Consider the following 19,140-nt stretch of genomic DNA (forward strand, 5'->3'; position numbering starts at 1 on the left):
CAGAATTGTTAAATTTCAGAAAGATGTCATTGATAAACTCTCTTTATGTTTTATTGTTATTCTTTTCTTTGTTTCTTTTTAATTTTTATTATGTTCTTTTTGTTTTTGTTGTTGTTTTGGGGGGAGTTTTTTTTCACCCCATTTCATGGAAACAGCCACATTCCTCTACCGATTCTGCACGGAATGGCCAAGTCTGTTTTTACCCGATTTCACGGAAACAGTCATGAAATTGTGGGGCAATCAACAAACAAATGCATTATAATAAATGGCATAATTTTGTTGTAATCCCATTTTATATCTAGCTCCAAAAGTGGGAGGTGGTGTGTGTGTGTGTGGGGGGGGGGGGGGTGTGTCAATTCTGGCTGGCTATGGACAGCCCACATTTATAGGCGCAATGTAAGTGGCTGCGTTATTGAACATGTAATGGAACACAGGTTCAAGTGAGATAGGCAAACGGCATATTCTACAATATAATGTATTCACGTTATATCTATTATTGGCCCGCCTTATTTCACCACCAATCTCTAAATGCATGGCTGAAAGTATTTAAAAAATCTTACTTAATCTGGGGATATAAGGTATACAGATATATTATTTTTTTTTTTTGACAAAACTTTAGGGGTTTCAGTGCTTGGTGCTCGAATCTTTAGAATACTTACGGTAATTGTTGACCAATGTCCTGGAAATTGGAATGATGTTCTGGGTCTGTTCGGCTAATCACACAGAGACGATGTTATATACATATGTTGCCTCTGACACCAAACAAGTAGTCGCTTGGTTTTTTTCCGTCAGCCATGATGCAGAGGTGACATAACATGTTGCATGTTTACTTATTTCATTTGATTGGTGTTTACGCCGTTCTCAAGAATATCTCACTTATACGACGGCGGCCAGCATTATGGTGGGAGGGAACCGGACAGAACCCGGATGAGGGGGGGGGGGGGGGATTTGTAGGTATGTGTGTATGTATGTATGTATGTGTATATGCTTTGGGTTTTATCCTGGATCAGACAATATACTCCGCTTGTCACTGGACAACAACTTTCTCGTGGGGCAAAGTTATGTTCTCGAACCCTACAGATGTGACGTCAAATGTGTCTGCTGACTAGGTTATCTACCTTTGTTGGGGATCCAACGATGAGCACACATCGCTGAAGAGATTCACCTTAACATCGGTCTTCGCCGGATTAATGTGTTACATGGTCACCCAGTGATAGGATACGCAAATATATGGTGCCAATAATCTTCATACTGGGATTACTGACAGAATATATTTGCGTATCCTATCACTGAGTAGCCATGTAACTAATATTATGTCGTGCTTGGCAAATTTTCAATCATAGGCCTATGTCGAAGTGCAGTCATTAGGTGTGTATAGATAAATTGTGTCTTCTTGCTGCAGGGTGAGTCCATGCCGCCAAAGTGCTGCCTCCATTGAAGTATCATGCCGAAGACACCAGACATCAAACCCCCGCCATACAATGTTGTAACAAGTGTTTTATTTATTTATTTATTTATTTGATTGGTGTTTTACGCGGTAGTCAAGAATATTTCACTTATACGACGGCAGCCAGCATTATGGTAGGAGGGCACGGGGCAGAGTCCGGTGGAAACCTACGACCATCCACAGGTTGCTGCCAGACCTTTCCACGTACGGCTGGAGAGGAAGCCAGCATGAGCTGGACTTGAACTCACAGCGACCGCATTGGTGAGAGGCTCCTGGGTCATTACGCTGCGCTAGCGTGCTAAACAACTGAGCCATTCAATTCATTCCTTCAATCCCTCAATCAGTCAGTCATGTATTCAGTCATCACTCCATTTATTCATTTATTTTTTTCATTCATTCATTGACTGATATATTAGAACCAGTTCCGGATATATAGAACCCCTAGCACTTGACCGGTATCTACTATCCTGCCCTATATTCACGAAGAACAGTCCGACATATGGCCCTGGCTTTCCCCTTCCCCCAACGCCCCACCCACCAGTCATCTAGTGCACGTGGTATCTAGTTATCCATCCCGTAAGGCTCAGCAGTCGCATCTGTTTTTTTGACCCAGTTAGATTCGGGCTGTCAGTTACAGACCGCTCCCTGGCGCGCTCACCCCTTTTTCGCCCCTATCAGGTTTTACTGTGAAGCTAAGCCAACCTCCGAATCAGTGCCTCACACTCAGTGCTGTTTGGATCTTTACACCCATTGACTGGCTGTTACGTACACTTTTTACTTCAGAACTGTTCGTAAAACCGTAAGTACTTTTTATGCCGTTTTTCTTCACTGGCTGTGATGTATGTTACACTTTTTAGCTAAGTTCTTGAAATTCCAAAGACTTAAAACTTTACCCCCTCCCCTCCCTCCTCTTCCCGAAGCATCACCTGTGAATATACTACAGGGTGGTGCTGGTACCCCACTTGGCGCTGAAGACACGGGTTGACTTAGCAGTTCTCACTAAGAGGGTGCTTGAGGTATAGAGTGCTAAATATAACTACATGTGCCAAGACATTAGGCACTAATCCAAAATGTGGTTTTAAGGTCTGTGACCCACCCAGATGGTGGATGGAGCACGCGTCTTTGTGTATGTGGTTTTGTGTACATCCAGAAGTTTCAATGTACCACAGTACGCGTTACCCAGACTTAAAACAAAGGATAACATTCTTTTTGTAAGGTGGTATGAGTAACCCTTCATAACATATTGCATATGCCGAATACGCTTTTTTTTAGGGTGGTATGCGTAAGTTTTCATAACTTGAATGATGGCAGATAGGCCTACCGTGCATGCGCTTTTGTAGCATGGTATGAGTAATTTTTTATAACTCAAACGATTGTATATATACTGATTGTATTTGCTGTTATACCACATGATTGTCCACCGACATATCGTTGCATACACATGTGTATCATTATGACGAAAACGACATGGAGTTGACACGAATGTGAATAGAATCGTTTCAGTAGTTCTAATTCCAAAATGCCAAAAGTGAATTGTCCAAACAAAGTTAATTGTAAAACAAACCTGTTTTACAGACACTAGAGGTGACGTAAGACGTGTATGCAGCAATTACACCATGGACGCGTGAGGTTACGTAATAAGTGTTATGCACCAATCACATCCAAGGACTGTGAAGTTACTAATAATCATATCATAGGCGTGTGGGGTCACGTACTACGCGTTATGCACCAATCACATCCACGGCGTGTGAGGTTACGCGGCCCGTGTGTACATCAACAATACCCCAGGCGTGTGAGGTTACGTAACACGTATACTCACCATTCATGCCCAAGGCGTGTGAGGTTACTAATACCGGTGCGCACTTATCATATCTCACACACGTGAAGTTACGTGACACGCGCATGCACCAATCACATGCGAGGCGTGTGAGGTTACGTGACGCGTGTGTGCACAAAAAAACATGCCAGGCGTGTGAGGTTACGTAATACGTATATCCACCAATCACATCTAAGGCATGCGCGGTGACGTAATACGTGTACGCACCACATCACATCCAAGGCACAAGAGGATACGTGACTCGTGTGTGCACCAATCACACCCAAGGCCTGTGAGGTTTCGTGACACGTGTGTGCACCAACAACGCCCAAGGCATGACCATAAAGGTGTGCAGAAATGGGGCACGTTTTCCAGCGCAATATAGAGTGTGATTGGGGTCTAAGCCGTAGGGCCTACTGATCATATTTCTCCTGCAATGCATGAGTACTACGATACCAGTTTGCAAAGTTCTCAAAGGATGTTGGAACGGACAATGGCCTAGAGAGATTGAGCACGAATCACGTAAGGTAGGATATGTTCTGCATAAATTCCCAGGAATTCACATTCCTGGGAATCACGTGTACGTACTGATTACCTCCCGTACTTGTACTTGTAACAGGAGTATGTATCAACCACATGACCACCACATTTTAACCATGCCGTGGTTGAACACAGCAGATTATGATATTTTCATTGCGTTCTAATTGTACATAAATGACCAATCCGGCATTTTTCATACCACTCATCAGCCAGAGCTGAAGGTTGTATGTCGTTAAAATAGCAAGGCAAATTTAATGTATCCGTATACATATGGATAAAGGCTGCTCAAAATATTAAAAAGAAGAAACCGCCACTTTGAGATTTTAAAATTTGTCGATACGATTAATTAATTAATTTACTATTGCCATTCACCAGGTGCTTTACAAAACTCCTGAATTATGCCGCTGCTGAACTAACAAGGTGTGGTTTCGAACTCGCCACCTCATCAGTCATGAGGTTTACAATCGCAGCGAATCAAGACTTCAATGTCCGAGCCAGCGAAGGCTCTCAGAATCTGACATGTTTTGCTGTTAACATTCATCACGTACTGGTCTTGCCAAAAAAACCACGAATTTTAAACCAGTTAACCCAAATCTTCTGATAAATATCTGATAACAAATAGCATTTGGCACACAGTCATCATATTTCGCATCAAGGTTTTGTAATGAGTATTTATATCTGAATTTAGTAAGTATCGTAAGAATGTGCCATGGCAATATCGTATTTGATTATAGATAACCACTAAAAACATTTCATTTTTGACAAAGTTTCATTCGAGGTCTGTGCAGGACAGTGTTCAAAGAGCAAGTGAGGATTCGTTTACCTACGATTTTTACTTTACTTCTGCGCTATCAATAACTGTGGGGCCTCCGTGGCCAAGGTGATTAGCGTGCCAGCACACCGCAATGACCGAGGAGCCTGTCACCAATGCGGTCATTGTGAATTCAAGTCCGGCCTATGCTGTTTTCCTCTCTTTGGTCGTATGTGAAAAGGTCCTTGAGCAACCTGCGGATGAGCGTGGGTTTCACCTGGGATCAGCCCTTTTTCCTTCCACTATAATGCTGGCCGCCGTGGTATATGTGAAATATTCTTGAGTACGGCGTACCATATCAATCAATGAAATAAATAAATAAAACAAATAAATAAATCAACCAATTTTACTGTTGGCAACATTTTACCAGGTGAAGATGTACAAAGTCATTTCCTAAAGTTTCAACGCAAAGGACTCCCGAGCCGATATACCTCAAACTTAGATCCACTGGAGAATGAATTCCTGTTCATCCTTTACATTTTCTGTGTAGTGATGACGGCCTATAGGTGAGGTATATACCCGTGAGAAAGTGGGTGGGTGACATTATATCAAACGAGTTTTAATTTCTCTATTATATTCGACATTACATCTCTTCTTTTCTCTCCATCATTTTGTTGCCTTCTGGACAGGAAATGGCCAATTTTCTCGCCATGGATATTATATTTGAGTTAACCTTAGACTATCAAACTTTTGTCGCTCTGATCCTCGTGAGAAGCTGCTGTGAGCGGATGAACGCATGAAGGGGAAAATACCATCGTTTTTAGTGTGGATGCGCTGTAACTTTGGTAGACATCTCGCGAATTACGTAGTTAAATCTCCTGCGTTAATATAGGTATAGGGGGCGAGGAACGTATGGCCGTTTCCACTGCACGTGACATCATCACCCTGGAAGAACAATGGCCATATTGGAGTCCTTCTAACATGTGCTAGTATAGTCACAGCTCTCCAATGTGTCCGGCAAACATAGGTCATGCAGCCCCTCCATATAACCTGCTTTGTTTGTAAGGCAGCCATGAAAGAGTAAGTCATTTGCTTGCCAAATGTCCGTGGTTTACCTCGTGAGTATTCTTGAGTATGGCGTTCAGCATCAATCGGACAAAATGTGTATTATTCCCCAACTGACGGCATCACACCCATGGTACTTAGACAGCCCCTTGATCCTTATACACATCTCATACTGGCCTTCTCTCCAATCGTACTTGGGAAGGCCGCCCAACAACCTGTAGATGGCCATGAGTTTCTTCCCCTGGCTCTATCCGGTTACTTCCCATCATAATGTTGACTGAGTGAAATATCACTAATGTCGCATAAGTGAAATATCCTTAAGTATGGCGTCAAACATCTATCAGATAAATTAATGCCCTTGTTGCTTATACCTCTTTACTTCCTGAAACATCACTTTATGCCTAGATGCTTTATTCCCTCATTTAATGTTTGTGTCCCACTTGGTACTGATTACCGTAGCGTTTGATGCTTATAAGTTCCAGAGAAGACTTATATCCAACTTATTGCTTCTGGCAGGAGTAAGTGTCCCGGAGGCCTGGTCCCATTGCACCGTCTTATGATATTGTTCATTAGTTGTTATTATTTATTTATAATTTATTTGATTGGTGTTTTAAGCCATACTCAAAAATATTTCACTTACACGACGGTGACCAGTATTATTGTGGGAGGAATATGGTGCGTTATGGTCTTTACTGTTCACGAGTAACTAGATGATATGAAGTAAAAAGGATTACAGAAACATGATTTTGTTGCGTACAGCTTCGACATGTTGAGGACAGCATACACTGAAGGACCGAGTTCCAGGTTAGTAAATGGAAGTGTACAGATCTATATTTCTGAAAGTTAAGCTGGGAAGAATGAAAAAGATCTCAGATCTACTTTCACTCCCTCTTGATGCGTATACCCCAGTTGATGCCCCCCCTCTCCCCCTCCTTCTTGAGCATTTACCCCGATTGATGCTCAACCATATTCTCTTATTGCTGTGACATGGCTGCAATGATCACTGGTGATAACCAAATGTGTCGATTCATTGCTGCGCTCTTACACAGTCTTGATGTTATAACAATTAGCACTGTGTCATCGCTTTAGAAGTTACGAAAGAATCCAGCATCTGATATATCTTATAGCATTCATCTCCTGATGCTGATATCATCACTTGCTTCTTATGCAGCCCCATGATTATCTTAGGCACCCATACATCGCCGGGTAAAGCCGAATCAGACAGAGCTGTGGAACAGAATTTCACAGTCCAGTGCATACCTCTACGCCATAAGTATGAAAATCAGCCTGGTTTTAAAAGGGATCCCATGTTTCTTCTCCCCCATGGGATCCACAGAACCTTGTTATCCAGAAACCTGTTAAAGTCGACACGTGCTGTCTGCCCTGTGTTATAATGTGAGCGGTCTGTTTCACGGAAGAGCTGACAAGTGGACAGAAATGTGCCTGGAGAAACGTCACGAAATAACAGAAGAATTGATCTGGGTGGGTATTAATCTCCCAGGGATCGATTAATCCGTCATTCAGTCAGTCAATCAGTCAGTCATGAAAGTTTGCATAATTACAATGATCTCAAGCTGTACAGATTTATAAATAAGTTCATGTTCTATCTGCATCTGAAAATAATTTCTTTAATTTCGAATACAAAACCACTTTGCTTGGTTTCATTTTTGGGTGGGGACAAAATTTACCAGCCTTAACTTTTACAAGGTTGTCCAATGCATAATTGGTGTCGGTTTATTGAGCGTTTGGAGTATGTCTTGACCCGAGACATCCAAGAAATTGTATTTATTTATTTTTTGGTTTGATTGGTGTTTTTAAGAAATTGTATTTAATACCACTGCACTGCTTTATGTAATTCTGCTTAAGTCACATTGCTGCGGTGGGGTGTTTAAGTTACTACTTTCTAAGTTAAGTACTAGTAGCTGCTAAAATTTACCCACTATCACAATGTCGTCGCTGCTCTGGCTGTATATACCACACTGTAGTGTTTTATTTTCATATTTATCTTCTGTAATAGTCTTGTCCTGTAACACACAAAACTCAGTAATAAGGTTTTATCTATTTGATTGGTGTTGCACGCCGTACTCTAGAATATTTCACTTATACGACGGCGGCCAGCAATATGGTGGGAGGAAACCGCGCAGAGCAAACCCAAGGGGAAACCCAAGATCATCCGCAGGTTGCTGGCAGACCTTCCCACGTACGACCGGAGAGGAAGCCAACATGAGCTGGAAAACTCAGTAATACGATTTTATTTCAATCTGAAGGTAATACCGAATTTCAGTGGTGTTAAACGTTTGCTCCACCAACTGGGTCCAGATGCATGTCATTAATTTCTTACCAAATGTCGCAAACTTAAAGGTGTTCAGAAACTATATTGTACCCCTTCATAAACCAGGATTCTGCTGTGATAACAACACAGCATCTTGTGTAATTCTAGACCAAGGACGCCTAAGAAATTGCCATTAGCATCACTGCATTTTTTTTACCTAATTCCGCTTAAGCCATGGTGCTAGGGGACGTGTAAATGGCTACTATTTATGCATTTACATGAACATGAGTTAAACTGATAAGCGGCGTATGGCTATTTGCAAGCTATCACACTGTCGTCGCTGCTTTGATTTTACTCTCTATGCTGTACGTCTTTAATTACATTCACTTTCTCTAAGAATGACCTTTTGTAATACAATTGTTGGCTGAATTCCTTTATCCATCCAACATTAACCATGTCATCATGAAGGCATGCTGGTTGCGTTATTCGCTCTTGCTAAGTGTGATTCTAGTTTTTTAATTACCCGGATTCATGGCACAATCCCTACTCTTCGGGCAACCAACAAAGTGGTGCACAAGGACTGATGGTGACACCGCCTCTGTAGCTCCGGGTTAACCGTTTAGAGGAATACGACATAACTATAAGGAACAGATACTAGTTAATCCACAACTTAGCGTAGTAGTATTCAAGAGAATAGACAGAAGTAGTATTGTTTAGGATTCAGTATTTGGATTCAGTATATCTCTGACCCTGTTCCAGTTAATATAATATGATATAAAAGACTATAGCACAAAGAGCAAAACCAGAGCAGTGACGATAGTGGTAAATGGTCTCTGGTGAACCTATGCGTCGAAATACACATTTGTATACCAGCCGTTAACCAAAAAGGACGTTCCCGGTCAATAATCTCAAGGCGACCTCCTGTCAGTTTACCTCAGTTAGAGCTTTGTTCTACCTGTTCTTGTAAAGGCTAAAACAGTAGTAACAAAGCCTCACGCCGCTAGCACCATTGCTTAAGCAGAATTGGGTAAACAGTAATTTGACTTAAAATGTTGAAGAAGCAAACGAAACGAACAAAATACTCAGTGATTTTAATTGCAAGTTGTATTTAAGTATTGTTAAATCTTTCCTTTGATTTGACTGCATTAAGATGAAGACATTTCCAAAGAGCTGATCAACCTATTCGAGTTCTATTAATGCAATTTCCGTGTTGTTTGGATTCGTACCCCCTGGGGTCTGTATTTACAAGTACAGTGTTCTGACAAACTGTGGCTATCACACCGACCCTCAGTTGACTGCATGGGCGCTTTGGCAGACGGGAATACGATATACTACTCGCCATTCTATCCACGCTGTGATCTCGACAGAGAAAGAGAGTGTGACGTCACTGCCAGAAGTGTGAGAAACCCGAGGAGGGAGAAGTCATTATTTGACTGAGCATAAACAAAAAGGGTTGTTACTTGCACTTAAAAACGCCAGTGGTAAACTAATGCAAATTAAGAACATTTTTTAAAGAAAGATTGTAACTTTTAATGAGCTGTAATCTTCGGTTTTTGTGTTTTCCTCCCAACCAAGGAATTCATAGTCTTTTCCCGCTGTCTACCGTGTTGAATGTTGCTCCAAATAAGTGTGTGGCTTATCTGTTCCCTTAACCTATAAACGAAAGGCTTATGCTGTCTATACATTGTAAAGGAACACAAACAGATGAATCACTTTCTACATTCTTTTGTCTCCATTAACCAAAGATTGACATTTCTCTAAAAATTCTGAAAATCCCATTTTTTATACAAAAGATTGGTATATGGACAATATGGACAAAAGTTAAGTGTTAATTCTAGGGTGTGTAGAAAATGAAGCACGTGAAAATGCTTGTCAGGTGTTTTCCGTCGTACTTATATTTTACTAAAATTATAGCGGCCGTGTTTATACACGAGTGGAAAGTTAGATCAAAGGCGAATCAGGGAAAACAACACCCCACTGATCAGAAAACTACCTGACAAACCTGCTAAGAAAATAGTATTCCGTAAGAAATTCTCTTTGTGTGTTCCTTGAGATTGACTGAAAACGCTTTAATATGGAATAATTCCTAAACACGTACGGACTAAATCCTTAACACGCACAAAATAATCCCTTAACACGTGCGGAATAATCCCTTAATACGTACGGAATAAACTATTAACACGCACGGAATAATATATTAAGACGTATATTACATTTGATTAATCAGATTGTGAACTTTTTGATTGTGAAAGAAAGTGGTTCTTGATTAATCACTGTGAACAGGAGAATTTAACTTATGCCGTGTTCTGCAAAACATGTCAAACTATCTCACTGAAGATTCCTTGTGTAAAGAGGAACACGTTTAATTAATCACCTTACCCTCCAGTAATGGTATTTCTCATAATTTCTTTTGTTTGGTGAGGCTGAGTTATAATCATCCAGTTTCTTTTTTTTCTGTCCGCAGCTCTGGTGAGAGATGAGGTCGCTCGCTATCTTGTCCGTTTTCGTCGTGGTTGTCTATAGCAACACGGAGGTCAGCCGGGTCGAGACAGAGGTCGTGGTAAGAGCTCAGCTCTCCGGGGTTCGGGTGGGGGCTGATTCCACAAAGCCATTTCTGAATTAAGTTAAAATTAAAACCTAATCACGGTGCATAGTTTTAGACACATGTTTATCTTATGATAACATTTAAGACATTCGCAAAACTTTAATTTCTCGGCCGCAAAAATAAACGCCATAATTCAGTTTAAACTTTGAAAACTTAAATCGGAAATGGCTTTGTGGAATTGGCCTCAGACAAGTCCCTTTGCATTGTTTCATGTTATTGTTTATTATATATGACGACAACACAGTGTACTGAGTACATGTAATTTTATACCAATAACGTCTTCTAATTTCCAATTATTATCACTGTTTTTTTTTTTACGTAATTCTCCTTAAGCCATGGTGCCAGGGGTCAAGGGTTACAACTGACTTACCATTTTTTTTTACTTAATTCTTCTTAAGCCATGGTTTCAGGGGTCAGGGGTTACAACTGACTTACCATTTACATGAAGAGTTTAAACAGAATAAAACCCTAACTGAGGTAAAATGGTAAGTAGCCGGTGTCATCGGTTAAGTGTGACTCTTTGCAGCTTATTACACAGTCGTCGCTGATGTTGTTTTTTCATTTTCCCCTAGGACATTTCCCCTATGGATAATTTCCCCTATACGGACATGTTCCCGCTTGGACACTTCCCCTATGGACAATTTCCCCTGTGGATAATTTCCCCTATGGACATTCTCCCTAGGGACATTTTCCTTATGGACAATTCCCTTTACGGACATTTCCCCTATGGACAATTCCCCCTACGGACATTTTCCTTATTGACAATTCCCTTTACGGACATTTCCCCTATGGACAATTCCCCCAACAGACATTTCCCCTTTATAGACAACTCCCCCTAGGCCGTTTTCCCCTTAAAGACAATTCCTCTTAGAAGGTTTCCCCCTTAAAGACCATTCCCCCTAGGACATTTCCGCCCTAAAAACAATTCCTCCTAGGACGTTTCCCCCTTATAACCAGGCACTGGACACGTATATTGTTGTTCTAATTTGATATCATTTATTAAAGTCTGTCATTGTTCATACAATGGTTGATATTTTTGTTCATTAACTTAAAGTTCATGGCGAAAAAAAGATAGGTAAAACAAGCTTAAATGCGCAACATGGTGCCATTGAAGTATCATGCCGAAGACACCAGACATGACACCCCACCCAGTCACATTATACTGACACCGGACCAACCAGTCACGTTTCCTTGTTCTAAGCTCTCAGTGCTGAGCGCCAAGCGAGGCGGGAACAAGTGACATTTTTAACGTCTTTGGTAGGCTTACTTCATATAAAAATAATATAATAATATGTGACTGAATATGCCGCTTCACTCTTGAAAAGAGTGCTACGAAGGGCAATAGAGCTTGCCGAACTGTCACTCAAGAACACGTAACTGACCAATCATAAACAGTATTGTTGCAAATAAGTCAACTGGGTGTCCCACACATCGGTTACAAATGTTCAATCTGTCTGTGACGTCATGATGTACCAATTGCTTTCACCGGGAATGAAATGAAAAGTAACGTTGTCACGAGAAGGGGTGCTGGGGGATCAGATGTGTTGGATCTATCAATGCCAGTATCGAAACTAACAGAATTTTATTCATTTTACCTTTTTTGGACAGCGAAATAACGATATATGTCCACCAAGGGCTGTGTGTGCCGACATCTTTGATTACAACCAAACAAACCAGACGACGGGAGAAGTGGTTGCTAAGAGACGGCGCGTGGTGAACTGTATGTGCCCAGAGAGAGGGGAATGCCCTAACCAGAGGCGTTACACCCTCCACGCCACTTCCAGACACAGGTGGGTTCACCAATACCGCCGTTAACACTATTGTACTTACATGTTGAATAGAGCTCTTCTTTTTTTTTCACATTTGAAAGCATTTTCGCCTGGGCCCCGCCTTGTCTAACGGGGTCTTGTTCTACGACTCATCATTGATTAATGACGTAATCAAGTCGGATCCAGGAACCGATTTCACAAAGCAACTGTAGACGTATGTCACAGTTTTAAAGACAAAGAAAACACTAACGTAAAGCATATGTCAGATGAAAGAGCATCAGATGCTTATCCATGGAGATAGTTCAGTTTATTTATTTTATTTTTTTTTTAGAGTTTTTTCAACTTAGTAAAATGCATTTGAAGTTTGGATTCTACGGCGGCCCTTTCTGATAGTTTTGGGGGCCAGTGACGTCACATCAGGTTTTTGTCACTGATACATTCCATCATTAAACACGTGTGGATGTGACGTCACTGATACGCTCTGGTTCCCTACAGACCACCGTAGACTCACATGTTCAAAAACCATTTTACTCGGTTGGAAAAATCATAAAAAATTAATCGAATTTTTTTCTTGAACTACATTCAATGGCCTTTGATCTGATTAATACTTCATTTTAGTATTTTCTTTGGATTTAAAGTTCAATTTAATATGTGGGCATTGCGGTAGATTTTCTTATATTATCATTTTATAGGCGAACTCAATTTCAACTTCTAACGTTCGAAAGTATGTGATAAATCCAAAGATAATAAAAAAAAACATTTGTACACCGGCCATCAACCAAAATGGACGTTCTAGGCCAATAATGACAAGGCCATTTCCCAAAACAATGTTAAATACAAACCACTAAAGAACTAAGAAAATCTGTTAAATGTAAAATTAAGATGGATTCAATCAAAGGGAATTTGTCAGTAGTTTTCAATGGAAAATCTGATTTCATATTTTGAATTAGACCAGAACTATAACTTTGTGGAAACAGGCGATGAATTCAATGGTTTAACCGCGGAAGAGAACTTGGAGCTGGGTAAAGCAAACACTGAAATAAAAAGGTACTGCTGTTATAATGGCGAAACACAGAAGCCGATACAGGACTGTTCGCTACCTGGCTAACTCAACTTTCGCAATACAGGGCGAAGTAGAGAAGCGTTGAGGTTGCGAAATGTGATTTCCTGCCCCCTATACAAAAGTTTTTCGGAGTTTCATCCTTTGCTGACAGGAAGATGGTGAGACGGGGTTCTGATTATTAGTCTTGGGTTATAATTTTGACTTCATCTTGTGTATTGTGTGACGACTACAAGTTATTGCTGCAATAATTGTTGACTGTGTCTCAAGATTATTCCGTCAAACGTTTTTGCTCTAAGTTTCATAAGTTTCACAGTGAGTATGATTTTATTGTAAGGTAATATGAACAGAGCGTCTAGAACCCGTGACACTTTGCTTCATACCTGTGTTTAAATCCTCGTAACCTTGGGCTTTTGGCTCTGTTTTCATCGTGTTGAATTAGAGTGTGACCTTGGATATATGAAAAGTTCCAATCAAAGCGTAAGTGAGATACATGTTTTGCTCATCGACAACTTACATACCAACATAGTACACGATTTAAATACTTATTCATACATTCGCCTACAACGTGTGCCTTTCTATCACCGCTGAAAACTGTTGACTGTTTCTATTTGAATGATTCCGTCCTAATTTCGTACTTTATATACTTTCTTAATTTTTTGGTGGTTTGTGTTAAACGTCGTTTTGGGAATTGGCCTTGCAATTTTGGACCCGAAACCTCTATTTTGGTTGACGGCGGGTATACGAATGTCTGTTTCGACTTATAGATTAAGGTTTAATCGGTACCTCTTTCGTACATCTAGAAGTTTACTTATTTTTTTCCATGATCTTTTCCCCATCATTAGGCAGCAGATCTGCGAGTCTCGTAATTCGCTGAGTCGGTGTAAGAATGGAGATATAGCTGAACAGATGCACGTCGAAGCGGACTTATTTGACGGTAAAACCTATTATAAGGTGAGAAAATGGCGCTGGTCACCATGAGAACTGTAACTAAGAAAGCTGAAACTAGGGCGTAATCAAGGTGAGGATATATCGCTGGATACCATGGGAACTGTAGCTAAGAAAGCTGAAATCAATACGTAACCAAGGTGAGGAAATGGCAACGGTCACCATGGAAACTGTAACTAAGAGAGCCGAAACTAGGGCGTAACCAAGATGAGAAAATAGCGCAGGACACCATGGGAACTGTAACTAAGGGGAATGCAATTAGTACGTAACCAAGGTGAGAAATTGGCACTGGTCTCCATGTGAACTGTAACTAAGGGAACTGAAAGTAAGGAGTAACCAAGGTTACAAGGACCAGAGCTGTATCCTCATACAGCTCTGGTCACCATGGGAACGGTAAGTAATGGGAGTGAATCTAGTGCTTAATAATGTTGAGAAGATCGCACTGCTTACCATGGGAACTGTTATTAAGGACACGGGAACTAATGAGAAACCATAGCGTGAATTGCTAAGGGGTTATTGGGGATAATAACTAAAACGTGCGACAACCGATAACCGGTAGATAAGCGTACTGTGTCGCATGTGCTTTAGTCACGTTTCACCTTTAGTTCCTGTAAAACGCCCCACCACTTATTGGTGGTTGCGAGGAGGTTGACTTCCAGGGAAAACCAATCAGCCAGAGACATGTGTCTTTAATTGTATTGTATTCCTGCTTAACCCAGGATTCTGTTGGCGGACTAAGCATCTCCGAGACCTGGTCCTTTTGCATTCTTTTTTATATTATTGTGTGTTAAGTGAGACGACATCAGATCATTCTGAGCTATTCTAGACCAGTTACGTCTAATAAATTGAAATCAACATCACTGCATATTTTTCACCTAATTCTGCTGAAGCCATGGTGCTAGGATGCGTGTAGTTTGTTACTATTTATGCATTTTACATGAACAGTTAGAATAAAACACCTACTGAGGTAAATTGACAGATGCCGTACTAGATCGCGCTTCACCGATTACGTGTGACCATTTGCCAGCTATCACACTGCCGTTGCTGGTCTGGTTACGCCTTTAATTGCATTGCACCCATTTGCTTTTATTTTCAGATGAACTGCAGATGCCGACGCCACAGAAACCCCGTGCCTAACGGGGGTTTCCGAGACAGGGCAACAGAATTGCTGGGACGAGTGTTCGAGGAGGACCACTGGGTGCATAATTACGTCTGTGCTCGTGAGTAGGCTGGAATGGCATAGTGTATTAGATGCCTTTAGAGGTGGGTAAAACATAAAAAATTACATTATGTTCAGATGAAAGCGTGAGAAAAGTTAGTGGTAAATGTAGTCTTCAATATGTTTTGCAATTCTTTTAAGAGAAATGGACACTTGAAAGTAATGTCTTCCATGGTGGGTAGTTAGGACCACATCGAGGTATAAATTATCTTCACGTAATTCTATAAATGAGGATATTACATATGTTTAATAAATATACGTGCACAAGAATTTGTTTTTTTTGTTTTTTGTTGTTTCAGCTAACAAATGTGTTCAATCTGGATTTTGATCATATTTATGTTTTTCATATATTCAAAAATGTAATCATAATTCATATTAAACGCATGTGTTTGGATATAAACAGCAAATTTACATTAAATTAGAAATGCATCACATACTTATCTGGAACATTACTATATATCAGTCGATATATACCAAATACCCGCCATACAAAAATATTTTCAAATACCCTTTTCTCCTGAAAAGAAAATATGACAAAATATTAAAGACCATATTTAAAAATAAGTTTTCACCTTCATCTGATTTTCACGTCATTTTTATGTTTTCTTCTCCTTTAAAGGTATATATGTTTCCCTTCGAACAGAATCAACGTGCGATGTGTAGATTTAAGGACAGGTTTTCATATGACTGTCTATTAAATGTGATGACAAAACAATACTCGAGTAGTTCTAGGCCTAAAATTGTGATTGTACTAATCAGTATCACCTTTTTTTACCTAATTCTGCTAATGCTGTTCTGCTTTGGGGATGTCTAAGTTGCTACTATTTAAGTATTTACATGAACAGTTAGAATAGCTCAGTTCGAATAAAACAAGACGCCGTATTTCACCGGTCACGTGTCGCCATTTACCAACTATCACACTGTCGTCGTTGCTCTGGTTTTACTGTCCAGGTTTTATACAGTGCTGTTTGAGGCATGGTGATAGGGGGTGATAAGATGTAGGCCTAATTATATTCGCATTGAACAGTTGACAATGACAAGAAAATAATTTGAAAGAGGCCACATTTCACCAACTACGTACTGCTATTTGCCAACCACCTCGCTCTGGCTGCAGCTCTCGTTTTAATCTCCATGCAGTAGTTTTTTTTATCTTTGCTTAATGGTAGCGAAGCTGAGGATTAGCAATATCGCCTATGGTGAAATGACATTCATGGCACTTTCAAAGATTATTTGCTATCTGAAATCACAACATATCTGGTGTACAACTCCTCACTTTCGTGTATATTTTCTCTGTGACTAATATCGGTGTGTAATTGTTTTTGATTTCAGGCAGCAACCGACGCAGTCGCTCGAGAAGAACCAGAGAGTGAGAGAGTTGCAATCATCGTGACATGGATTATCTGCCTTTTTTTCCTGGCACCACTAAATTTCTCTGGGTTTCTCCAAATAACCTGACCATCTTAGCGTAAAATAACCAAAATCTTGTTCATAAATTTATAAATGTACAGTTTGTAAGGGTTTTTCTAGTTATCAAGATATATTTTTCGGCATGGTCAATTGTTTATATATACCGCCGTCATGTCGCCAAGTTGGAATGCGGGTACTACACAGAAGTAGTGTTCACATGTTTAGATGACTAACTAGAGTTACGCCCCTTAGAAGAACTAACCGGGCCACCATACGGGAAGGATCACTCGGCCATTTTCGACACCACTTCCGAAAACTTCGCCAATGAGAAACTGGGAAGTAAAAGTTACCGAGAGGTCGGGCCATTACGCAACATCTTATTACCGTCAGTGATATATGTCCAGTATTTGTTATTTGATATTAAGATATATTTGTATATCATGTAGACTTGTTAACAATCATGTTTACAGAGATTCCAGGTAATCCATAACCGTGTACGTTTAATTTTATGTGAAAAAGGTTGAAGTCGAATACAGGACCGTGAAATCGAAGACGTCAGAGTTTCGCTGAAGTATAATCGACTGAGCACAGTCGACCAGGAATACAAAGGCATTACTATGTAGCTAAGCGAGAGCGCTTCGGGTTTAAAACTTTTGGATATGGAAATTTCCACAGTTAGGAACGAAATGATTCCACATACATGAAATTCTTTATGCCTATCTGAGAGTTTAATGTGACTGATAAGAAAACTGTTATTTTGACCGATTGTTAATAAAAATTATAAGTGTCACCAAAATTTTTTTCCTGTCTTGTTTTGGTTTTCCATCGCCGGAAATCTCAGCCACTTGACAAATGAGTTCAGAAGTCAGGTCGAGATTTGTCAGGTAGTCCTAATTTTAAGCTATGCCCAGGGGTGTGGGGGCGATTTGTCCCGGGCTATTTCTTCTGTCCATAAACATTACTACCATCATTAAGGTTAAAGATTTTTAGTACGGCTTACAACGCCGATCAAAAATAGAATAAATACATTTTAAGCATGTGACAAACCATCTTCCACCCCGAAAAAACATCTCCCACCCCGAAAATGCAATCTCACAAACCGAATAAACATCTCCCACCCCGAATATGCCATCTCACAAACCACCCCAAATGTGAAATCTCACAAACCGGATAAACATCTCACAAACCGAATAAGCATCTCACAGACCGAATAAACATGTCCCACCCCGAATATGCATTCTCACATACCGAATAAACATGTCCCACCCCGAATATGCATTCTCACATACCGAATAAACATGTCCCACCCCGAAAATGCAATCTCACAAACCGAATAAACATCTCCCACCCCGAATATGCCATCTCACAAACCACCCCAAATGTGAAATCTCACAAACCGGATAAACATCTCACAAACCGAATAAGCATCTCACAGACCGAATAAACATGTCCCACCCCGAATATGCATTCTCACATACCGAATAAACATGTCCCACCCCGAATAAGCATTCTCACACACCGAATAAACATGCCCCACCCCGAATACGCATCTCACACACCGAGTAAACGTCTCCCACCCTGATTAAGCATCTCATATACCGAATTAACAGCTCCCACCCCGGATAAACATCACACAAACCCATTAAACATCTCCCACGACGAATATGTAATCTCACAAACCGAATAAGCATCTCACTCACCGAATAAACATTTCCCACCCCGAATAAACATCTCCAACGCCGAACAAACATCTCGCACACTGAGTAAACACCTCCCACTCCGAATAAACGTCTCCCAGCCCATATAAACATTTTGCACCCCGAATAAACATTTCCAACGCCGAACAAACATCTCGTACCGTGAATAAACACCTTCCACACCGAATAAACGTCTTCCACACAGAATATACATCTTGCGCCCTGAATAAACATCTCAATAACCGAATAATCATCATGTCCCATCATGTCAAAAAAGCATGTCCCATCAGATTAAATTGACACATTAAATTTTGAGTGTAGTTCTCCTGTATTGCCAAAGAGAATACTGATTAATACATCTAGGACCCGAGTCAGAATTTTAATGTTCTTATGACAGTAACCTATAAAACCTTCCACCAATACGGTCGCTGTAAGTTCAAATCCAGCTCATGCTGTCTTCCTCTCCGCCGGATCGTGGGAAGGTCTGTCAGCAACCTGCGGATGGTCGTGGATTTCTCCCAGGCTCTGCACGGTTTTGTCCCAC

The 19,140-nt window shown here is 40.6% G+C and overlaps 1 protein-coding gene across 1 annotated transcript; it reads left to right on the forward strand.

The window, feature by feature from the left end:
- The first annotated feature begins 2,106 nt into the window (after positions 1-2,106).
- Positions 2,107-17,695, forward strand: LOC135479162 (uncharacterized). Its single transcript, XM_064758926.1, has 6 exons — positions 2,107-2,246; positions 10,356-10,451; positions 12,105-12,286; positions 14,171-14,279; positions 15,370-15,493; positions 16,822-17,695. The coding sequence occupies exons 2-6, from the start codon at positions 10,368-10,370 to the stop codon at positions 16,860-16,862; spliced, it is 540 nt and encodes a 179-aa protein (XP_064614996.1). The 5' UTR covers positions 2,107-2,246; positions 10,356-10,367; the 3' UTR covers positions 16,863-17,695.
- The last annotated feature ends 1,445 nt before the right edge of the window (positions 17,696-19,140 follow it).

Source organism: Liolophura sinensis, chromosome 12, assembly GCF_032854445.1.
Source record: "Liolophura sinensis isolate JHLJ2023 chromosome 12, CUHK_Ljap_v2, whole genome shotgun sequence".
Lineage (NCBI taxonomy): Eukaryota > Metazoa > Mollusca > Polyplacophora > Chitonida > Chitonidae > Liolophura > Liolophura sinensis.

Excerpts from the sequence above, each read along its gene's own strand:
- LOC135479162 (XM_064758926.1), top strand. The coding sequence starts at position 10,368 with ATGAGGTCGCTCGCTATCTTGTCCGTTTTCGTCGTGGTTGTCTATAGC. Across the intron at positions 10,452-12,104 it reads GGGTCGAGACAGAGGTCGTG|CGAAATAACGATATATGTCC; the intron begins GTAAGAGCTCAG and ends TTTTTTGGACAG. Across the intron at positions 14,280-15,369 it reads ACGGTAAAACCTATTATAAG|ATGAACTGCAGATGCCGACG; the intron begins GTGAGAAAATGG and ends TTTTATTTTCAG.